Source organism: Nicotiana tomentosiformis, chromosome 5 (genome assembly GCF_000390325.3).
Source record: "Nicotiana tomentosiformis chromosome 5, ASM39032v3, whole genome shotgun sequence".
Lineage (NCBI taxonomy): Eukaryota > Viridiplantae > Streptophyta > Magnoliopsida > Solanales > Solanaceae > Nicotiana > Nicotiana tomentosiformis.
This window is the reverse complement of record NC_090816.1, coordinates 115,319,946-115,343,297: the sequence shown is the minus strand read 5'-3', so window position 1 is coordinate 115,343,297 and position 23,352 is coordinate 115,319,946. Positions and strand designations below refer to the sequence as shown.

At 36.1% G+C, this 23,352-nt stretch overlaps 1 protein-coding gene across 2 annotated transcripts; it reads right to left on the bottom strand.

The window, feature by feature from the left end:
• Nucleotides 1–4,278: 4,278 nt before the first annotated feature.
• LOC104094961 (protein TONSOKU) lies at nt 4,279–23,114 on the bottom strand. 2 transcript variants are annotated; one of them, XM_009600984.4, is made up of 19 exons: nt 22,581–23,114; nt 19,591–20,388; nt 18,348–18,524; nt 18,100–18,191; nt 16,112–16,210; nt 15,431–15,948; nt 15,304–15,344; nt 14,953–15,204; nt 14,513–14,660; nt 13,864–13,983; nt 13,283–13,386; nt 10,702–10,825; nt 10,432–10,544; nt 7,236–7,347; nt 6,904–7,008; nt 6,747–6,813; nt 6,519–6,639; nt 6,117–6,287; nt 4,279–5,181 (listed from the first exon to the last, which is right to left on the bottom strand). In XM_009600984.4, the coding sequence occupies exons 1-19, from the start codon at nt 22,857–22,859 to the stop codon at nt 4,513–4,515; spliced, it is 4,110 nt and encodes a 1,369-aa protein (XP_009599279.2). In that variant the 5' UTR covers nt 22,860–23,114; the 3' UTR covers nt 4,279–4,512. The 2 variants fall into 2 exon arrangements, with proteins under 2 accessions (XP_009599279.2, XP_018625878.1); XM_018770362.3 differs by lacking the exon at nt 19,591–20,388 and having other exon boundaries at nt 22,581–23,110.
• Nucleotides 23,115–23,352: the final 238 nt, after the last annotated feature.

Sequence of the window (23,352 nt, the reverse complement as noted above, 5' to 3'; positions counted from 1 at the left end):
AAATATTTTTATTTTTATAATAATTTGATTTTTCTCTTAGTGTGTTTCTAGTTCTTTCAACATAAAATCTGGGGATGAAATATCTGGAGGTAAGGTTATTGATGAAGACGTTTGGTTGACGGAAGACTTTTATGGCCCGTCTTTTTGGACTTGTCATGACCTGAACTCTGGGAGGTCTGAATTTGAATATGGGAGTAAGGGTTAGTATTGGGACGGATATTCTCAATTAAGAGAATATGCGGAACGACGTTATCTTCTAACAACGTTGGTGAGTGACTGGTCTAAGGAGAGAGATGAGCTTGCACATAAAATTGACAATTTTGGCTTGGTTGTGCATAACTTGGATGCAGATTTGAGTGCAAAAGTTGATGCGTGTAACGCCCAACAATTTAATGATGAGTTGTGTGAAGCTGAAAAAAATCTTCTAAACCAAATTGAGGAGCTAAAACAAGAATACCAATCATTAGACCATATTTTTCTTAATGATGCCAATGTTGAGAAGAGTGCTCTAGAGTCATATGAGGGAGTAGATAACATTAATTTGGGAGACTTGGGTGTATGTATATAAGAGGATGTAAATAGTAGTACAATTCATGAGTTAGGGGGCATTAGACCTCACTCCAATCATTTTTCCACATTGTGTTTAGATAGTGAGATAGTAATCGAGTCATCTGGGCCTATATGGGAGTCAAAGAGTGAAGATGAGAGTGCCTATATTTTTGAATTTGATATGCCGAAAAATAAAAATTACATTCCTCATCTAAAGGCTGAGAAGTGCAGAGTAAAAAATTTATTACTTAGTCTGGTTATCTTTGTAGCTCTGCCACTTGAGCATAGCCGCAAACTGGATGTCATGTTAGGGGTACGAATCATAAGTTCAAGGTGGAGGAAAAAGTGGTTCACGTCGTGTCGCAACGTTAAATTAGACGCTTGTTGGGAGGCAACTCACCTTTACTGCTTTATTTTTTTTTTTTTTTTTTTTTTGTTTTGTTTTGTTTTGTTTTGTAGGATTATGAGCATAGGAAGAAAGGTCATTGGAAGCGTGCAAAAGCGAGCTAGATGGTTAGAACTAGTGTGAGATACCGGCACAAAGGACCATCCTTGGGAGAAGTCTAAGTACCCTGTAAGTTGCTATTGTTTCGGCCTTTGGCCTTTCAGGGAGTTACTTGTCCACCCTTGTTATTTTTACTTTATTTGTGCATTGGAGACACAACACTCTTTTATGTGCGGGGTGAAAGATTCTTTGTGCTTTGTATAGTATTATAATAGTATATTGGTAGTTTCTTATCTTTTTATTGTTAGCTAGCTTTTTATTTTTAATTGCATAGTTAGCATAATTAATGGTGTAGTAAAGTAGTAGTAGTTTTAGTAGCTTAATTTAAAAATTAAAAAAAATCAGAAAAATAAAGATTTTTTTTTTAAAATATTGGACTTTTCCTGACGATGGATCTCCTAGACAGCTTTCTTGAGGGATTAAAGTCTAAACAAAAAAAAATACAAAATAAGAAAAACAAAAAAAAAATGTTTCTTTTAGTTTTTCATAGGCCTCTACGGTTTTTCTTTGTGCCTCAATTCTTTTTCATGGGATGTAGTTTGAATCGGGTAGTTTTTTCTTTTAGAGTAGATTAGGAATTTAGGGAATAAAAAGGAGGAAGAATGATGAACCTAGGCGCCATTGACTTGTTTGATAATAGCATATTTAGGCTTTAACATGTGTAGTATCTTCCCTATGATTTGAAATTATTGATGATGCCTTGCTTAGTTAGATAGCATGTTTTGTGATGCCTATGTCTCGTTTTCTTGACTTGTGTTCACTTTGTGCTTAATGCTTAATATCTCGTGGCTCCGTGAATACTTGCATTGTTTGAGAGTCGGAATGAGACTGTCCTTAATGAATCATACGCCATGTGTGAAGTGAGATTTTTGTGTAGTCCATGTATTATACTTGTGTCTAGAACTTGCCCTATATATGAGTCGAAGCGAAATTTTAGGTGATGCTTGGTTTGAAAAATGATTTTAGGCTTTCTTTGATCTTTTTGAGCTTATTGCTTACCATGAATAAAATTTATATCTAGTTAACCCTTTTGAGCCTATAGACTTTTATTTGGCACTCACATTACAAGCCTATACCCTTTTTATTCTTAATTGACGTTGTTTTGATCCTTTTACCTCTAAAGAAAGAGGGAATATTTTTGGGGGTGATTTTAGTGTGAAATTAAAGTGTATTGAAAAATTTGCGCTTAAATTATCATGTGATGTGTTAAAGTGCTTACGAGGGTGAGTCACTATTTCTAAATATATCTTACCCGTCCCTTAGCCCACATTACAACCATGAAAAAGTCCTAATTGATTTTAGATCAAGCGAACATTAGTAAAGGTTTACATTAAGGGCAAGCATGTGGTACCAATTACATGTATGTGACTTCTTTGTGAGCGTGAGCGATTTTATTTGATATATGTGAGTTCTTAAAATATATTTGAGCATTTGATTCGAATGTGTGGATTTAACTTACTCTCTTGTTCTTGTTGTGAGGGCACATGGTTTTATGAGGGATAGATAACGTTATTAGATTTCTCTATGATGTTGAGTGTTCAAGCCATGAATGCATTGTGACATTAAGTTGGTTTATGAGGCTAGGATTGTTACGAGCACGTTGTCTTTGTTATAAATATTTTTGAAGAATAGTATAAGTAAAAGGAAGTGTAAGTGACTCCATATGCTACAGTTTAATTATTACTATCAAACATGGTCATTGGTTTAGTGTGCTTCAAATGTGTAAATATAAAGTGCTCAAGAATATTGTGAATTGTTGGTTGACTCGAGGACGAGCAACGTTTAAGTGTGAGGTGGTGATGTTCGGTCAAAAATACATATATTTAACTATTGTTGCCTCACATTCTAGTACATTTAATCATCTTTTGAGTATTAATTATATTACTTTATGCTTAATATTATATTTTAACTGTGTAGGAATAAAGCGATGTTAAAATGAAGAGATTTGGAGCAAAATTGAATAAAATGCGGAAGAAAAAAAAAAGAAAATAAACAAAAAAAAAAGACAAAAGAGGAACACCCTTTGGTATTTCTCCCCCCCCCCCCCACCAAATGAAAGACAAAAAGGGGAGAGATAGAAGTGAAACAAAGAGAAGCAAGGAATTCGTACTTTGAACGTGAAACGTTACTGAATTTAGCGCCAGGGCCCTGGACGCTCGAAGCGGGGACTTGTCCTATTTCTTCTGGGACTTGGTTATTTCGGCCCTACACACTCCAACTCGTATAAAAGGGGTCCAAAACCTATTTTGGAGGGGAGGAACGTTTTTTAGAGTAAATTTTGACCAAGGGAGAGCAAAGAGCCGCCGTGGAGACCGGATTTCATCTTTTCTTCCACCAAACTTAGTAATTTTTATGTTGTTTTGTATGATTTGTAGTTTTGCTACCATGTCTATGTGGAGCTAAACTTCACATTATAGGGTTGTGATTCTTTCATGACTATTGTTATTCGAATATTGATTTTAATTTGTTAGTTTATTATATTAGTTTATTTATTCAATCCTGCACTTAATTATTTGATTGTTTGATCACCAATTAAATACTATCTACGAATTTAGAATTGAACTCGAATGTGGAATTCTAGATTGCATATAGGATTGAGTAGAGCAAATTCTTGAACCTGGACATCGGGGAACGGATTCGCGGTTAAAATAGACATATACCTAATTGTCTTGCTTGGTTGATGTACAATAATTATGCATGCGTTCTTGTTAGTTCTAATTTTATAGACATATAGGCGTTAGGTTAGCTTGAATAGGCAAGTAAGAACTCGACAGATTTTTATAAGCAATATTAACCCTATCAACCAATAAGCCAGATAAATTAGTTAGTCAATTTAATTGAAAAATAAAATACGAATGTTAGATAGCCCAAAACCCTAGATCGTTTTCAATACATTGATAACATAAAAATCTGTTTTTCCTTTGCTCAAAGTTCATTATTTATTTTCTTTTTAGTTTAATTACTTTAGCATCATAATTTTTGGATTTAATTCTTTTTTAGATAATTAGGATAGTCTGATCTAGTTAATAGTTGATAACAAGTCTTCGTGGGTTCAACACTCTATTTTATCACTTTATTACTTGACTACCGTGTATACTTGCGTGTGCATTTAGCCGCAACACACCTCAACAAGAACTAATTTTTTTTTCAAAACAAAGAGAGCACAAAATGCAACCCAAGAAGCTCTTTATCTAATGTTTAGTTATATTTATAAGATGGAAAGCAACGAAACGACTTTATCCACTAGGATTTCATAAAGCAAGGTCAAGACCATGAATATCCTTGGCTTGATAACAACCGAATTTCCAAAAGCTATATACACTTCATATGCTAGATTTACTAATAAGTACAAGTAATAATTAGTACTATATCTGTTAAGAGGCTTCTCTTATATCTAAAGTAATATCACAATTATGTACATTGTAGTGTGGCAAACTTAGTTAAGTCTTGCAAATAACTTAAATTCTTCTGCAGCAAGGCTTCAGATGGCAACACTTTAGTCCCTCCACTGACAAATGAATTGTATTATCCTCAATGTGCCCCTGAGATGAACCACTTCTCGAACTAGATGCCCACGCAGCATAAAAGCTTTCAGCTAGCTCTTTCGTGAACCCATTATTACTAAGATCTAACAGTAGCAAATGCTTTGCCATTTGAATAGCAGCCGAAAGTTCTTGAATGAACTCAGATTCTATGTCACGATGGTTCTTTAAGGAAGTGCCGCTACAACTCTGATTCGTAGCTCGCTCTATCGCATCCACCTCGACTTGCTCATCTTCACTATCTGGAGCTTCGAGCAGATTATCATCTGTATTAATTGTACATAACTCTTCTCGACAACCTTCTTTAGCATTAGCTGCAGATGCCTCAGACAGATTGTCTAAAAGTTTAGCATCTGTTTGGAAGACATTTGAGCATTTATTGAGAGAGCATGGATCATGTGGCAAAACATGAATTTCTTCTCGATTTGCATTGTCGGCCAAGTTAAGCTCTTCCAGATAATAGTTCTCTGATAGTCCCTTAAGTATCAAAAGAATGCCAAAAAGCCCCAGTTGACATTTCTGTAATAGCAAGACTCTTAAACAACACCTGGAATTACTCAATGCTGCTGCCAATGCCCTGCCACCCTGCATTCGTACTTCAGCTTTTAGATTTTCAATTAGAAAAATTCAAAGTATTGAAGTAGAGTATTCAGATAAACTGATCTAAATATATGATGGGGATTATTCCATACTGGGGTAGGGTGAAAGGAGCATAGAGCTTCCAAAACATGCATATTATCAGAAGTCAAGAGAACTAATCCAGCTATATGTTAGAATATTATAGACGTATTCTATGTTTTAAGGTTATTAGTATAGCAATTACTTCTAGTTCTAGCATAATTAGAATATCACTAATTGAGTAATTATAATTCTCCTTATTTTAGGTAATCAAAACTTTCCTTGTTTCTGATAGCATAAACTCTAGTGTAAGGAGCCTCTTGTACATAGGGACCTAAGTAGTTTCTTTCCACTAACAGGCATCCTTATACTGCCTTCGCCACCAATGGTTTTCCTTCTTTTATTATTTACTGATCTCTCTTTTTCGTGACTGTTCTAGAAGTCCCGCTCTTCTTTCAAAGCAAAATTATGGCATCGTTCTTCACTATTCTGATCTTCTCCAGCCACCCTTTTAACAAACCATAATATTTTATTAAAACATTAATAACCATGTGAAAGAACTTTCATCAGTTGCTGTCGTTGTTCTTATAGATTATTGCTTGAAAACTGTGAAAAAGTTTACCACAAGGCACAAAGGTTGTTACACGTACTACTTCCTGGTATTGTCACACCAACAAAAGTTGAATGAGGTATTGACTAATCCTTTATTTGCAATGACCACAATTGTTCAAACAGGTACTATAATCAGAAGGGACATCAACTATGTCTCAACTCAACCATTTTTCTGATAGGTTCCACTCACTGCACTTCTTGTTAGGTAACATTCTCCAAGAACAACAAAGTACACAAGAGAAGCCCACAACAAAGCAAGGATCTTAAGTATGAATAAAAGAGAGACAGACCTCTTGTTTGAGCTGATTACCCCCAAGGTCAAGCTCAACTATGCTATTAAATACAGAAAATTCTGCATTTAATCTGACAATGCAGTCAGGTGTCAAACCACAAGATGATACGTCAAGCTTCAGTTCTTGACTTTCTGTGGACAATGACTGCATCAATTTTAACATTCCATCCTGCAGAGATATCACAGTGTTATCAATTTTAATTAAGGAAAAAAACGGACAGCCCGGTGCACGAGGCATCCAGTGATCACGCAGGGTTCGGGGAATAGCCACATGTTATGTAGGCAGCCTATACTTACACAAGCACAACTTTACTATTGCTCCAAGGCTCCCCTTCATTTTAATTAAAGACCACATAAAAGTTTAAAAAGAAAAAAGGAAGAAAGAAGATGAGCCACTTACAGGTCCTATACTAGTGCTTCCAAGCAGTAACCCAGACAAGCTAGAGCTCTTGACAAGTTGGCAAAGACTCTCTATTACGGGCTTGCTTAACTTTATTCCCTTTAAACTAAGCTCTTGAAATCTACAAAAGTAAATATTAGATCATGCACTTCGCAATACTGAGACCAATCTTGAACTTTTACTATGTAAAATGAGGATAAAGCAATTCAAGGAAGTTCAAGGACTTGCCTCTTTAAGTTGGTAAGTGTAACCAAAAGATTTATCACGGCATTTGCAGCTATTGGGTGGTTGCGTCCTATACAATGAAAGATTGAAACAAATAAATAATGCATCGCAAAGAAAATATTCTTGCAAAACTATCATTCAGATAGTCAACTATAAGTACCTAAAGAAAGATGTGTAAGCGCTGATCCAGAAGTCAGTGAGTCAGCAACCTTTTGAATTGTTCTGGATGTGATTGAACATTGCTCAATGTTTAAACTATAAAGAGCTGCAGAAAAAGAGCTATGTGAGAATAAGTTCAAGAACACTGCAACTGGAAGAGCCTGTAATGAGCCGCTAAATAAGGAGCCTACTTGATATCTTGCCAGTTTTAAGCTAACCAAGCACTACATCCAATTTATGCAGAATGGGAAGCTATAGTGTACTTACTTCATGAAAGCAACTAGATGATAGCTTGAATGTCTTTTAAATATAAAAGAACGAGAAACTTGATACCTTTGCAATTCTGCAAGATAGCTGAAAGATATGATGCACATGCATCAGTTAGACGGTTCCCGGATATGTTGAGTACTTCCAATCGGGCGTATAGAACATGGCATTCACAAATCTGCAAATTAGTACAATCAGATAGGATTTTCTACTGGAGCAATTCACAAGGTTTTGTATTTCATTAGCTAGACTGCAAACAAGAGAAAAGATCACAAAACCGTGATATGTTGATGATCTAAAATCATGAGAGTGACTTTACTGTGTCTCACTTAGGATACTATTAAGTTATCTGGGGTTCATAACCACAAGGCAGAAATGCCCTACCTGGTTCCAAATTTATCGACACAACAAACATTATCAGCATCACATTTTTTTCCTATTCAGGCATAAAAGACCATACCTGAACTACGAGTTTCTCATGAGAGAATTCAGAGTTTGTATCCATATTCTGAAACTTCTATGAATGATTCAGGATTAATTCATGTCTCAAAAACAGATGATGGGGAAGAATATGTCAATTTTAAATCTTAGGAATTATCTTATGGAAAGTGGAATTGTTCATCAAAGTTCGAGTGCAGATACCAGAATGGAATAACTGTGAAAGAAAATAAACATCTTTCTGAGGTAGCTAGATCAATCACGAACTAGTAATGTTCCAAAGCAGATATCGGGGGAGGCTATCGCTATCTTAACAGCAACTTACCAAATCAATAAATCCTTCAAGAAACTAGAGATTAGATTCACAAGGTCAGGTGTGCTCAACAAGTTCTTCCCAAATTCGAGTCATTACTAATAATACTCTAAAAGCACTCAGGTATTTTGCTATTTTTATGATCACTCTCATCAAGTAAGTAAATTCAATCCAACATCATTCAAATGTCTTTTCCTGAAGTAAATTGCTCTCCTTGCGCACAAAATACTTGCAAACCATGGGTTTAACATTCCTTAAGAATGTACTTTTATCTCAAAACTCATTCATGGGGAGAAGTCACGGTACCTAGAAAAATATCAAATTTTGGATTCCCATCACTCTTGTGACCACTCCACCCCAATAATTCTCCACATCTGAGGATCAAATCATGTCTCAAACACAGTAGCCTCTCTTCCTACTCCCGTCCTAAGGAACAGAACAAGGAACCTAAAGTCTTCTCAAGACATCAGAAGGATCCTAAATCGATGCAATACACATTTCCTCAGTCTTGCCATGACAAGATCCAGAGTTCAACTACGAGGGAGGATATCAAAGTAACACATGTCCTTGTTCTGCTACAAATAATTTATTTAATAAATGATCTTCATATTCCTATTGCACAAGGAAAGGGAAGCAAATCCTGTACTTGGGACTATATTTTACACTGTCACCAATAAGATATTGTCTCATCTAAAAGTTCTCACCCCAATCTGCACAATCTAAGAATTTCTAAGCAGCATACAGGATGCTCTACAACAACGTAATAAGTGAGAAATTGTGAATGAAAAATTTCGAGCATTACAAAAGAAAACTACTTGAAAACTCACCCTCCTCAGGGAAAACATCATGTGGGATGTAAGTTTGTCTCACTTTAAATACAGGATTAGATGGCAGTATTGCTTGGCGTAAGTTAACACTAGTAGAAAAATGTTTCACACAATCCTATGGTGACTATCATGAAACATTTGCTCCTGTTGCAAATTGTTCCCTATTCGAGTTTTGCTATCCTTGACAGCTAATCTCGACTAGGGCCTGCAACAACTGGATGTTGAAAATGCATTTCTAAATAGATATTTTCAAGAGAAAGACTACATAGAGATTCCCCCTGGCCCAGAACACCCTAAAGTAATAATCACAATCAGGTGTGCAAACTTCAAAGTCATTGCCCAGGTTCAAACAATCTCCAAGAAATTGTTTAAGAGATTCACTTTGAATATTAATAAGCTGGATATACAGCCAAATCATACTCTACTGCAGTAAGGAATTTGATATCAAGGACGTTGGAGCCTTGAGATACTCTTGGAATTGAGGTAGCAAAGTCGAGCACTGTATTTCGTTGTTACAACGAAAATACGCTCTAGACTCGTTGAAGGAGACAGGCATGCTCTCTTACCTTGTAATACGTTAAAGAGTCCATTAAAAAGGGTTGGATCAAAGGAAAAGCAGTTGTTATGATCAAAGGAAGACACCAGAGGCTAGGGGAAGCTAATCTACTTGTCTCAGACGAGGCCTGACATTTTTTGCATCACTGTGATTAGTCAATTGATGAAGACCTCTAATGAAGAACATCAAGATGCAATGTAAAAATATTGTTACCTGAAGATGACTCCAGAAAGGGAACCAAACAGAAGCACAGAGATTTTCTCAAATGTTGACTGGCAAGATCACTAATAGATAGGAAACTATCTTTTGGATATTACTGTAATAAGTAGGTGAAATCTTGTGACATAAAGAAGAAGCAATCAGTTGTTGCACGAAGCAACGCAGAACCTGAGTTTCAAGCTTCATGGAATATGAGAAGGAATGTGGATAAGAAGACTCCTAGTTGGTACTTGTAAATTAATTTAGTTTCCTTATTTTGTAGGAATCAGTTTAGATTTTGTCGGATTTAGCTTAAATTTATCATTTCCTTCCATCTTATTTTGTCGGCTATGGAGGAGCCAACAAACGGTATGTACTATGCAGTTCATTAAGGAAACAAATTTCAAGAAGTAATAGCATCTTTAGGATATTTGTTATTCCATATGTACACTACAGTACTTTATTTGGATCTGAACCAATATCAGATGAAAGTTGCTGATATGGAACAGCATAAAATAAAACAACATTAAGCAAAATCCTCTTATTGATTGTATGAAAAAGTAGAGAAATAAATGTCATATACCCTCCTTTTATCAGCTTATTACGTAATTAACCCATTATCCTAATCTCTGTAACATGTAAGAGAAATGCTTGTTGGAAGTTTGCCTAGAAGAGGGTGAGCTTTAAAATGTCAAACTCTTCTGATATGTTCATGGAGTTGAAAGTTAGTATTTCAAGCTACAAAAGATGCTATATATTTCTTGACTTGAATAACCAGCAAATGCTACATTAACCACTGCTCTCAAATCTTGATATTTCCAGCATGAACATGGCTGTGCTGTGCACAATTCATGAGTACATTGTTCATCACATTTAAAGAAGAGGCAAAGAAAAGTCATATTTCAAATTTCTAAGAATTATTTAGTAAACCTGGAATAAAGCAGTGGAACCAAGTCGATTGCAGTGCAAATCCAAGGTTAAACCACCATAATTTTGCCCTGATGAGGTGAATACTCGCTTAAGCTTCTCCATCGTTCCATTTCCTGGTGCATTGCCAAGATTAGAAAAAGGACTAGCAAAAGGGTTAAGATACTTTAACGGCGCTAGGAATCAAGCTATTTACACAACATGAAAAGCAAGTTGGAATATGGACATTTCTGGAAGCAATATGAAGAATGATCTTGACCACATGATTGTTACCTAACAGATTGTGAGAAAGGTCCAAGACAGCAAAAGTTTTGTGTACATATAGGGCATTGATTAATGGTGCCACTGATATATCTTGCAGTTCGCAATCAGACACCACGATTTCATCCTCCGACACCTGATATACATATATTAAAAGAAGCAATCAGACTAACAATTAGGGGGTTCTGCAAAAGCATTCTTTTTCTTATTCTGTTTTAAATATGAGTGCTAAAATTGCTTTTACATCTCCTTCCAAAAACAAAACACATGCAATCCCTCAGTTTAAGATATTAACAGATAGTCTGTGAAATTGAAACAACTAAAACATCAATAGTATTTTATCACTTGAATGATATTGTGTAATCCCATTTATTAGCAAAAGAAAAATGCAATGTGTGTCAGTTCCTGTTTGAGTAAGTGGGAGAGAGAAATATGACACCTCAATTTTTTTCCAGCCAAACCAATAAACAAGGTTCCATTCCAACCAAACAAGCTCAAGTACCACCTCAACGAAATTGACCCGCCACCACCTCTCGTTTTAAATACAGTAAAATGATGGAAAACAAAAAATATCTTTTACATACCCCCAAGTTTATCAACTTTTTAGAAAATGATAAAAAGAAGGATACCCCCCCCCCCCTATTGTCACTCCAAATTGTTTTTAAATGAGATTTCTTTTTTTTTTCATTATATTTGTTGGAGACAGATCCTGGAGTCTAAAGGTTTCATGTTGAGCAAGACCAAAACATCTTGGAGTGCAAGTTCAGTGAAGAGACTCGTGAAGCAGAAGCGGACGTGAAGCTTGATAGTCAAATCATCCCCAAGAGAGAGTTTCAAATATCTTGGATATGCAATCCAGGGCACCAGGGAGATTGACGAAAATGTTACAGATTGTATTGGTGCGGGGTGGATGAAATAGAGGCTCGTATGTGATGTTTTGTGTGATAAAAATGTGCCACGAAGACTTAAGGGCAAGTTCTACAGGGTGGTGGTTAAACCGACTATGTTGTATGGGGCTGAGTGTTGGCCAGTTAAGAAACCTCATGGCTAGAAAATGAAAGTAGCAGTAACGAGGATGTAGAGATGGATGTGTGGGCATACTAAGAAAGACAAGGTTAGGAATGAACTTATTCGGGACAAGGTGAGAGTGACATATGTGGAGGACAAGATGCGGGAATCGAGTATCTTACTACCTTGTTGCTATTATTGATTGTTGCTTAGCCGAGGGTCTATAAGAAATGGCATATCTACCTTCACAAGGTAAGGGTAAGGTATGCGTACACATTACCCTCCCCAGACCCTACTTGTGGGATTACACTAGATTTGTTGCTGTATACTTTTTTGTTTCAATATTCAATATTTATATTGGCAACAGTGTATCAAACAAATATAATTCATTGTGATAAATGAAGTGGATCTATTTAGTTTTAAACCCAAAAAGCTTATTGCTTTGCATTTGAGGTGGAGTATACCAGCATTCCAACACCAACAAAAGGAAGATTATACTGCCACCCAATAATTTTGTAGCAGGTCAATAACCAGTAACCGAGAGATGAAAAATTGCAACAATAAATCTATCTTTATTTTACTAACCAGAACTTATTAATCTAAAATGTGTTTGTGTGCATATTTACATGGACATCTACATATATCCAGATACAACCCGATCCGATGCTTGACTGAATTCAATTTTAGACATTTCCTATATTTCCTTTTAAGTCCTCACTTCGTGGCTAATTTTCTGGTCTTTGAAGGTTCATAGCAATGTAAAGGTCACTCTTTCACAGGGGACTACCGATCACTATGGCCGACTTTCATCTGTGTTCAACTAGTCAGTCTCGCAGTCAGACAAGCTTAAACCATTACGCTCACGAGCAGAATCTTAGCTTGAGCCTACCTTTGCACACTCCCTATTAATCTTTAGGAGGTATCCGCCACAGATAAACTACCACCTCGCAGTGCCCCGCCTCCCCTACTTTATATCACTTAATATTGACGTAAAATCTTTATAAAAACTAGCGCGTCTTCTACAAACTCCCAAACCATTTTAGATGCATTCATAAATGATGCATGTGCTTCTTTTTCTAAGTATCAACATTTCTCAGATGAGACCAGATAACTGGTATACATTTTGTGCACAGCACAAATGAAGACCTGACAACGCCAATAGATTTGACAAATAGAAATTCATAGGATTTATGATGCATTCACACGAGTCAACCAGTTACAAGAAAATGAAAGTTGGGCAGCAATATAAATAGCTAGATGGATAAAATCAAGAAAGTTAGATCAATCTAGTCCCTTCTTGCTCGATTTACATTTTTGACCAAGAGTACTACTACATCATGGCTATTAGATAAAATAGAGGATGGGGAAAAGTGAATGGTAGAAGAGAATTAGGTTGTGTTAATTCACAAATTCATGCCATGAGGAAGACCTCAAACTCACAGAACCTTTAGATCCGAGATCTTTATATCAACTTCTGGACAACCTACTAACTTGTTAGTGAATTTGAACACTCCCCGAAAGCTCTGAGGTCATAGAAACAAATGCTAAGATATTGTTGGAAACGTAATGAAATGTTATACCTTACCTCTTGATTGTACAGCATCTTAAGAACCTTCAAGAGTGGTGGCTGAGACAGCTCCTCGCAGCAATCAATATACAGTTTCATGAGATGTTTTGGAACCCATACTGCTGATGACAAAGTTGAAGCCTTATAATATGGGGGATATAATTGTAAATACCATGGCTTTGTATATTTCGAAATCTGAAAATAGTCAACAAGTAGCTTTTGTGTTTTTCTAACCAACTCTCAACCAGGCATCATCAATAAGGGGTGAAATAAAAAATCTTCCTGATAGATCCAGGGTGATCCCCCCCCAAAAAAAATTTCCCATCAACTAGACAAATAAGTCTTCTCAAATAAGATCATCAGTTATTTTCCCCCATTCTTGTTCTGACTAGAAATACCACTTTCCCCAAATTTCACCTGTCACTGATAGAAAATCATTTTTGTATCCTCAAGCACTTTAGGGAATTAGAAACACATTCAGAGTCACCCGTTGGACAAGGATGAAGCTACTAATGATTTGAAAAGTAGCAAATAAGATACACATAAAACCTAAATAAACGACAGGAATACGAGTAAGGAACAAATTGGAAGAAACATACCATCAATTGAAACTTCAATGCATGCCTTTCCAGCCATATTATCATTTAGGATACTAACTGCTTCCAGTGATTCTATAAGTCTTCCATCATGCATCATATGTTGGATGACTGGCACTAGACCTATGGAGGAACTAATGTATCAGCCGATTGACATATGATGCCAAGACAATTAAATAACAAACCTATCTAGAGAATTTCTGCATTTCACGGTATTTTTATATGAATATATTCAAGAAAACATATAAAATATCTTTTTGCGAATGATAACAGAAGAAAAAAGAACAGCTCCTTCTGTAACACAGTATCAACCTTTATCAAGGTTCCTTAAACTCTTTTTGACAACAAAGTATCACAATCGCTCTATTGCATTATGGACAATCATAGTAGTTCTCTTAATGATAACCGGAGCAGCCGCAGCAGTAGTGGTAAGAGCAATAATAAACTTCAACATAATAAAGATTTTTGGGTGCCTTAATGTTGTAATCAAAATGCTCAGATTTGCAAAGAACAACAACATTCATGAGTTGCACTGGCTATCTCTTCTTGTTCTTTAATAAATAGTTGATTAATGGTAAATACCTCGTTAAAAGTAATAAAAACAACAATTAGAGAAGGTGACACTAACTTCAAACTGAAACTTAATGCCTACCTTTAGATCTCTCCTCAGCTGGGAGCTGTAAATAGTACAAGCATGCAACCTCAACCTTCATTTGCTCTAAGTTGAGCAACGTTCCAGCATTACCTGAATCCCATTTTACATGTACAAGATTGTTGCCAATTCTGAAGAGAATATGTTGCTGCAAATAACACATCAAGCAAGAGAGATTGTCAATACTGCAGTGTAATAACAGTATTGCAATGAAGATGACAATGCTTGGCAATGTCTCCTATAATGAACCAAAAAGATCCAATGATGTACACATGATGGATTAATGGCCAAATAATCTTATTGTATAATATGGATAAAAAGTTTGACTTATTACTAATTCTTGATGAAAACAGAAACATATCGATTGACCTTGGATTTAACTTCTTGCATTAACAAAAGTAGCCAGTAACATATTATCTTGAGGCTTAATTTACACTCACACAATGTTCACCACAGGCATGCAGAGTGAGATCGGAAATATTGTCATTGCCAGAAACATCTGCATCCAATTTTCTGCCACAAGCTCCGAAGCTAAACTTTGGAGCAGAGGTTTTTGTGCTTGAATAAGTGAAATCATTGTCATCCCGTGAACCTAACTCAGGAGTCCTAGATTTGTCAGAGCAAGTACTTTCTTCAAGGTTGACAGGGGTACAAGCACTGACAACACATCGTGATCCAACTGGTGAAACATCCTGCCAGACAAGGATAGAGATCTTAGCAATCAACTTTCTTGTTAATAATAGATAATCAAATTTTCCAATTTCTTCAAATCTGTTTGAAAATTCGAATACCTTCAATCCATGAGGACTGCACTGATAGTTTGTGTCTTTAACTGCAAATTAACCCAAATACTGGTCAGTGGTCAGTGTTCTATTTAGTTCATGAAATAAGCTTACTGTTAGGTGCAGACTAACTCACACTGATCAGAAGTAGCAACATTTTCTACAGAACACTTGTGAGAGGTTCTTCTTGAGCAATGACCCATTTCACCCTCAAGAGGAGTAGAAATAATCCTGCTGGAGCTGTATACGTCTTCATTGTCACCTTCATCATCAGAAAGAACAAGACGGACACGCTTACGACCAACTGCTTGACTACCAGCAGGTCTCGACATGCTCGGGGACGAAGAATTGGGTAGCTCAGTAGATGCAATAGTTGTTTCCACATGAGCTGGTTTGAACTTAGCTAGATTTCTTTTGGGACGGACTAGCGATATCAAAGGCATATCCTCGTTGAGTTCATCTTCGCTGCCGTGAGATTTTGATATCTTGAAACCCAATTTAGCTGTCTTTGGTGAAATGCTATCATATGACGTGATTGGTGATTGGTCGCCAACTTCTGTTTCACTTTCAGAACAGCAGTCCCCTGCAATATATTGTGCTTCAAGATCTCCAACTTTTGACTTCTTCAATTTGTCAATTGACGATTGCAACCCCCTGTACTGTTTCATCCTTATTACTGACAAGGCAATATTTATACAAAACCCTGATATTCAACATAAAGACTATACACAAGACAAAAAACATCTACATATTTACTTTCAATAACATATTAAGGATGGACCAAAATCCAAGGACTTCGTAAGTAAAAGCATTTTACCTGGCCTCTTCTACATTATCAAACCTGATCATCTGGCTATAGTGCATATTTTCAAGAGCAGACAACTGAATCGAGGGCTTCTTTGCCTGAATAGCAATCCTGCAAAATGATAACATGGTTGGTAGATATTAAAATTTAAAAGGACCAAGTAATGATGAATTAGGTTGCTAAGCATTGTTTTTCAAGAATCTTTAGCTTTCTTCTTACATCTTTTCATTTTGTCTGTTTCTCAAGTAAAGCTGCTTGTATGCCATTAAGTCGGCACACAGAAATGGAGAACAAGGAAAAAGACATATTGTCCATAGAGATTTTAACATACCCTGCATCCCAAATCACAGTCTTAGTTTGACTAGGGAAATATTAAGAATAGAATTGAAATTTGTCAAGTCTTATATTGGTTGAGGGAAATGGTTGTGGTCTCTTTATATGGACTTGGGTAATTCTCCCATTATGAGCTAGCTTTTGGGGTTGAGTTAGGCTTAAGGGCCATATTTTAGGGAGAAATTCAAAAATAGCCAGATTTACAAGTGGTAATTGAAAAATAGCCATAGTTTCAAAAGTAATCGAAATTTAGCCACTTTTCATGTAAAGATAAATCTGAACGAAAACACTGTTCAAAATCCGAAAAATATTACAGCATAATATACTGGAGTTCCAGTATAATATGCTGGAAGTTCATACACAGGTGCTCCAATCTCCAGTATATTATGTTGGAACTTTCCGCGTGTTGGAGTTACAGCATAATATGCTGGGAATTCATACACAAGTACACCAATCTCCAGTATATTATGCTGGACCGGTCCGTGTTGCAGCAAAATAGTGGCTATTTTTTCAATGACTTTGCAAACGGTGGCTATTTTTGAATTACCAGTCCGAAAACTGGCTAGCCCGTGCTATTTTTACCATATTTTCATATGGCATCAAAGCCATCAATTGTTGGGTTTTGCAATGTTGGGCCCCCATGTTAATGTTATCCACACTCCAGTTCCAGTCTTGGGCATGTGTGCGAGTGTCAAGTCCCACATTGGTTGAGGGAGTGGGTTGTGGTCTCCTTGGACAGTTGGACTTGGAAAATCCTCCCTCATGAGCTAACCTTTGAGGTTGAGTTAGTCCCAAGAGCCATATCTTCATAAAAGTACATGATAGTTAAAGGAAAATGGGCCTAAAGATTTGAGATCTTTTAGGGATGAAAGAAGTGCACGCAACTTTTGAAGAAGTAAAGTATTAACAAAGGAATGTATAGCAGGGGAAAGAGGTTTTCATTTAAGACATTGTTTGCTGACGTGTTGAAAAGGTAAGATATTCTTGTTGAAGACATAATTAAGTAAAGAAAAGTGTGTTCTCTCTGACAACTTAAGCTTTTAGATGAGATGGTTACACACTTCAACAATTCTTATTGGGACAATGGAGTAAGAAATGAAGGACAGAATATAAGAGCTACTTAATGGTTGGAGCATTTTCATTGGGTGTCCATGTTGATACAGGAAAGGAGTGCACGAGAGAGAGAGAGAGAGAGATTACTGAGGAAGTACATTGACAACACGAATTATCAAGCTTTAGACAACGTAGAACCCCACATGAGAGATTTAGTAGGCGTTTGGACATAAGAATTGTAAAATTCGAAAAAATGGTGAAAATGGTATTTGAAATTTAGAGTTGTGTTTGGACATAAATTTCAGTTTGGGTTGTTTTTGAAGTTTTGTGAGTGATTTGAGTGAAAATTTTGAAAAACAGCTTTTTGAAGTTTTTCAAATTTTCGAAAATTTTCAAAATGCATATTCAAGTGAAAATTGAAAATTTTATGAACAAACGCTGATTTCGAAAAAAAACAAAATTTTTTTGGAAAAATCTTCAACCAAATTGTATGTCCAAACGGGCCCTTAGTTCCAGTAGGGCATCTATACTGTTGCAGCCAAGCACATTTGACTTGCCTGCTGGATACCACTCATTTAGAATAAGATTGAGATAGTAACAATAAAGACAAGTACCTGTAACCCTCTTCAAAAGCCGCCAAAGCACCTCCCCAATTACCATTAGAATCCAGTACGTTTCCGATATTGATCTTTGCTAGTGCTTGTCCCTGAAATCAATATAAATGTTGTTAAAGAAGAGATTATGAAATATCCAACAAGTCCTAAGTGCACACATCCCAATTCAGTCATAGTATCTCAGGCGCCTTTCATCAATAACAATGAATGTGAGTGTATGGATATGTTGTTTAGCATAACAAGATTACCTCCAAATTTCCAATTGCTCTGTATGTGTCCAAGCTCTTGTTGTACCATTTAAGAGCTTTGTCAAACTCCCTAAGCTTCTGGTATGATTCTCCAATGGCTAGAAATGAGTCGCTTAATTTCTCTTTGTCACAGAGCTCACTTGCTATCTGCTTCTTCTTTTTGGCATATGTATGATGCTAACCACAATAATCAAGGTACCAAATTACACAACTCCCAATTGTTGGATAAATCAGACAACCAGGTAGAAGGGAAAAAGCTATTGTTGTCACAACTCCATCATAAGAGGCTCCTTTGATTACACCAACCCACTCAAATTTATTTTAGAAAAAACAAAAATAGCACAAGAAAAGAGGTATAACGGTCCGTGCATGTGTAGGAACTCTTCGCTCTGGGCTTTAGAACATGTAGACACCAGTTTATTTTTAACCCATTACAAAAATATTCAGAAATTTTACTCTGAGGTCCATGAAAAAAGTCAGTGGCGTAAATGGTGCTTCCACATCCTGAATACAACCGCAATCTATTGAAAGAGATAAAAAGTTACTGTTCGGGAGTTTGGAATTTAAATCAGCTCCTTTCGGCAAAAGAAACAATTGAAATGCCTGCCACTGCAGTGTTATCAAAGGCAAAAAGTGCAAAAAAACTCTAAGATCTATTAGGGCTTTAAACGCAAAGCACAAATAAAGCGTGAGTTTTAATGAAAAAAGGCGCAAATGGAAAAAACTACAAATATGTATGTGTAGTCAAAGACTAATATCAATAAGCATGAATACCAAATATAAGGACAAAAAAATTGAAGAAAATTTACGATAAAGTTAATATCAATTGCTTAGTGTCGCCTCTTCAGGATTACGCTCATTGAGAAGGAAAAGTATATCTTAGAAACTTGATGCAATACTGAAGTGCCCGCTAAGCGAGGCGAAGCGCTCAACATGTTTTGAGCCTCGCTTTAGGGATTAAGTGAGCTTTAAGCGCGCCTTTAATAACACTGTACCACTAACTAGTCTCTCTTAGAAATTGATTGAGCATCTGGATATGCGTGCAAAAAAAGGGTTAATACAGTAGAGGAGGTACAGATTGACACGAGCTCGTCATGCAAAAGATCCCATATTTGTTGCCGAGACAGAGCCAGGTTTTAAAGCATGATATGGGATGATGAAAACAAATCATGAAAATATGTTAGCAAGTTAACTGATAGTTTTGGAAGAAAAGCAAGAATGCATAAAGAGAAAACATACTTACTTTTAGCCATGCAAAGATTGCACTTGATTTCTCTATTAGATGATCAAGGGATAAATTTTGTTGCAGCAGGCACTTCCTCTCGCCCTCTGTTCCTCTAGCTATTTCCATTTCCCTAGCAAGCTTTTTGAGATTTTGTTCTTCTTTTTTAATCTCATCCATTACCTGGCATGCTTCTTTCACTATTTCAATGTTTTGATTGGCTTGACTAATCAAAGCATCTTCATCTTCCATGGACTTGGCCAGCCTTAGAGCCCATTCATAACATTTCATGGCCTCATCATACTTTTGAACCCTGTAATGCAACTCCCCAAGATTTATATATCCCTTTGCCTCCCCTTGACAGTGGCCTATCCTATGACAAATAAGAATATCTTTCTCAATATGTTCCCGTGCTTTATTCCATTTTCTTAGCTCGGTGTAGACGTTTCCAAGGTTATGATGGAGCCTGCTGCGCCCATCATCATCCTCACCTACTTCTTCTTCATCACAGATTTCTAATCCTTCACTGAGAACTTTTTCAGCTTCCTCCAAGTTATCAAGATCAACTTCAAGCATACCAATGTTGTTATAGGCATCAATGTATTCCTTCACAAAAGAATGTTTGCTGGATCGTAAATTCTTCTTGAGTGTTTTAGCAAGAGCCAGTGCCAATTTGAAATACTTTCTAGCGTTTCGAACTGAGTCATGGTCATCCTCCGACTTCAGAAAAATTTCATGATATGTTCTTCCTAGTTGAGTGCTGGCTCTTTGCTGCTCAATGAGGTCATTTTCATCCTTGGCAAGTTCTAAATGTTTTTTCTGTAAAATACAAGCCATAAGTATTGACAACAAACAAATAAAATACGTACACTGCAAACACCAAAACTGTTGGAAAAGTAATGTTTTATGTCACTGGTAATATGAAACCAAAAATAGAATTCTCTTAAAAGAAAGGGGGGCAAAAGGTCCAGATTAGAAGGAAAAAATTAGACATTTCTTTTTCTGGGAAAGTACATTGAAATAATCATAACGCCAATAGTTTAGTTTGATCACAGCACAAAGAAGTACAGTACTCAATCAAGACAAGCTAATTTCAGTGTAGACTTATCTTTCTTATGAAATGTTTTAGGTCTGGAATTTGCCATCCAAACAACAGATTTATGAGAGTGTGCATGAGAGGTTCACCAAATATGAATATATCAGATAGACGGGAAGAGAAATCAGTCCAGCATCCGAAAAGCACGACCAGAGCACCATATGCATATCATGAGAACAAAGTTGGATGCCTAAGGAGGCGACAATGTTGGCAGATGATAAACTGAAAAAGAATCAAACAATTCCACTAGCATCTTGAAATCCTAAAATATGTCAGGCACAGAGTAACAGGCAATCAGGATTTGTAAATGCTTGAAATTTTAGATTTTAAAACTAAATTTAACCTTTATAAGGCATCGAATCAAACAGGAAAAGAACATGATATAACTAATCAGCACAAATCACACGTCTTTCATATGGTTAACATATTGTTTCCATAGGTTGTTATTCTGAAATTCAAACTCCTTGGTATCACCAATCACTAGTATATCAAAATTCAGGAAATAAGAAAATAATTGTTCGTTCAATAACCAGTGGCGGAGGCAGGATTTTCACTAAGGTGATTCAAAAAATAAAAAATGCAATCATGCAAGTAATCCAAGGGGATTCATCATGTAATATCTGTACATAAATATAAATTTGACTTTATATACACAAGTCTAATTTTCCGGGGAAGGGTGTGACGAACCCTCTTCCGCAATCCGCCCCCTAGGTCCGCCCATATCAATAACCAATTATATAAAATAGAAAAAAATAATCAGATTTGAGCTTAACCCCACTGAAATATCATTAGCAATACAAACTATAGCGTAGCAAATGTACAATCCAGTAAAGCATAATGCACCAACATATAATGCAACTTTTACATTCAAGAGCTAAAGAAGTTCCCATGCACAGTAAAACTAAAGCAAATTTCACAACTCGTTTCTTTTAATAGATATTGACGCGCAAACTGATATGCTCTACCATACTTCTAAAAAATGAATATTAACATAAAAGTTGGACTGGAACACATAGTTTGATAGGATTTAAACCTAAGACCAACTACGCAACCTTCACCTCTAGCTCAGGTCTCCCTATCTATGACCTTTATTCTCTACTTTGAATTGTGTTTATCAACTCATCTAGAGAAATAATCATTTATGTCTTTAACACTTCATCCCCAACAACCTAAAGCTAATACATTTGTTTCTAATTAGTAGGAGGAGTCCCCAAAACAAACAATTAGACATCGATGTAGATAATCAAGCTTGGTACTATTTTTTAATAAAAAATACATTTGTTTCTAATTAGCTTAATCTTTATGCGCCGTTAAAATATATGCACAATCAGTTCATTGCAAATTCAACTACTTGTAATTGTCTATATGGGTCAATTGATTTTGTGGCCCACTGCAAATTCTTTTAGTTTTATATCAAATCTCCCAAGATATGAATTGAGCTTAAATGGAGAAATGAGGATTTATATAGCTGACCCCAACTTGTTTGGGACTAAGGCATAGTTTTTGTTGTTGTTGTATGCTATCAAATTTCCCAGGAGATCTTTAATTTTACACATAATAGATTTGAAAATAAAACTTAAGATATATGCATGGTCATTTGCTTCTATTTCAATTATGCGGAGCTAGTGTGAATTATGAACCCAATAACTTTGGTCCAAACTTGTCTTAAGAAATTCATTGAATATTTAAAAATTATTAACTTATAACCTAGTAACTTAACAAACTAAAATGCCAAACCCATGAGCTTCAAATCCTATCTCTACCTCTGTAAATTCAAACCATTTCCTCAATAAATTAAGTAACCTAAAACATATGCTAGTAAACTTGCTACCACCAGCTAAACCACACTGTTAAAAATTTTATACGGTCAATATATACAATTTAAACGTGTCTTTTAATTAGTCCTTGTTTTTACCTGAAAAGTGAGGGCATGTTTGTAGTCTTGAATGCGGAGATAGACTTCGCCGAGGGATTGACAGGACGGAAGAAGCTGCTTTTCGGGCAAATACTTTAGGGAGATTTCATAGTCGATTCGAAGCCAACGAAGCGCCTCTATATACTCTCCTCGGTTCTTGAGGATATCGCCTATCACATTTGCCCATTTCGCCTCCTCCGAATGGTTCCCTTCTTCTTTCGCACTCTTGTATGCCCTCTTCGCTACTATCAGCTGGTTCTGTGTATCGTTCTTTCCCATTTGATTGATGATCTGTTGATGTGATTTTTTGGGGATTTTAGTTGAAATTGGATTTTGAGGTTTTAGGGCTTTTAGCTTTACTCTATCTTTGAGCTTTTTCACTGTAATGGCGGGTTTTTGAGATTGTTTTTTTTTTTTTTTGGTTTATTTTCAAACGTTAAAGGGGGCTTGGAAATTGGAATTGGTTTTCGCGCCAAAATGTTTCTGTTTTGGGCTTTATTGAGGACCGAGACTATATTCAACTACAAGATTCGACGAATTTATTAGGAAAAAAACTGGCAAGTACAAATTATTTATGCTTCTCTTATTGAGAAATGGAACAGGTTTGATACATTTGTAATAGACACAATTTCTCAAAATAAATGGAAAGAACGAGAATAATACATAAATACTACTCGTATGTGATACATTTAGTTTCAGTTTCGTATTGTATCATTAAGCGCAATAACAATATTTGACTTGAGTATTGGAGCAATCTCTAGTGTGTCGAGAT

Bases quoted from the DNA above. Each gene is read 5' to 3' on its own strand.
- LOC104094961 (XM_009600984.4), bottom strand. From the start codon at position 22,859: ATGGGAAAGAACGATACACAGAACCAGCTGATAGTAGCGAAGAGGGCA. The intron at 20,389-22,580 runs GTAAAAACAAGG...TGTATTTTACAG, and splicing joins AACATGCCCTCACTTTTCAG to AAAAAACATTTAGAACTTGC. The intron at 7,348-10,431 runs GTTTACTAAATA...ACTAATTTGCAG, and splicing joins GTTCCACTGCTTTATTCCAG to ATTTGTGAATGCCATGTTCT.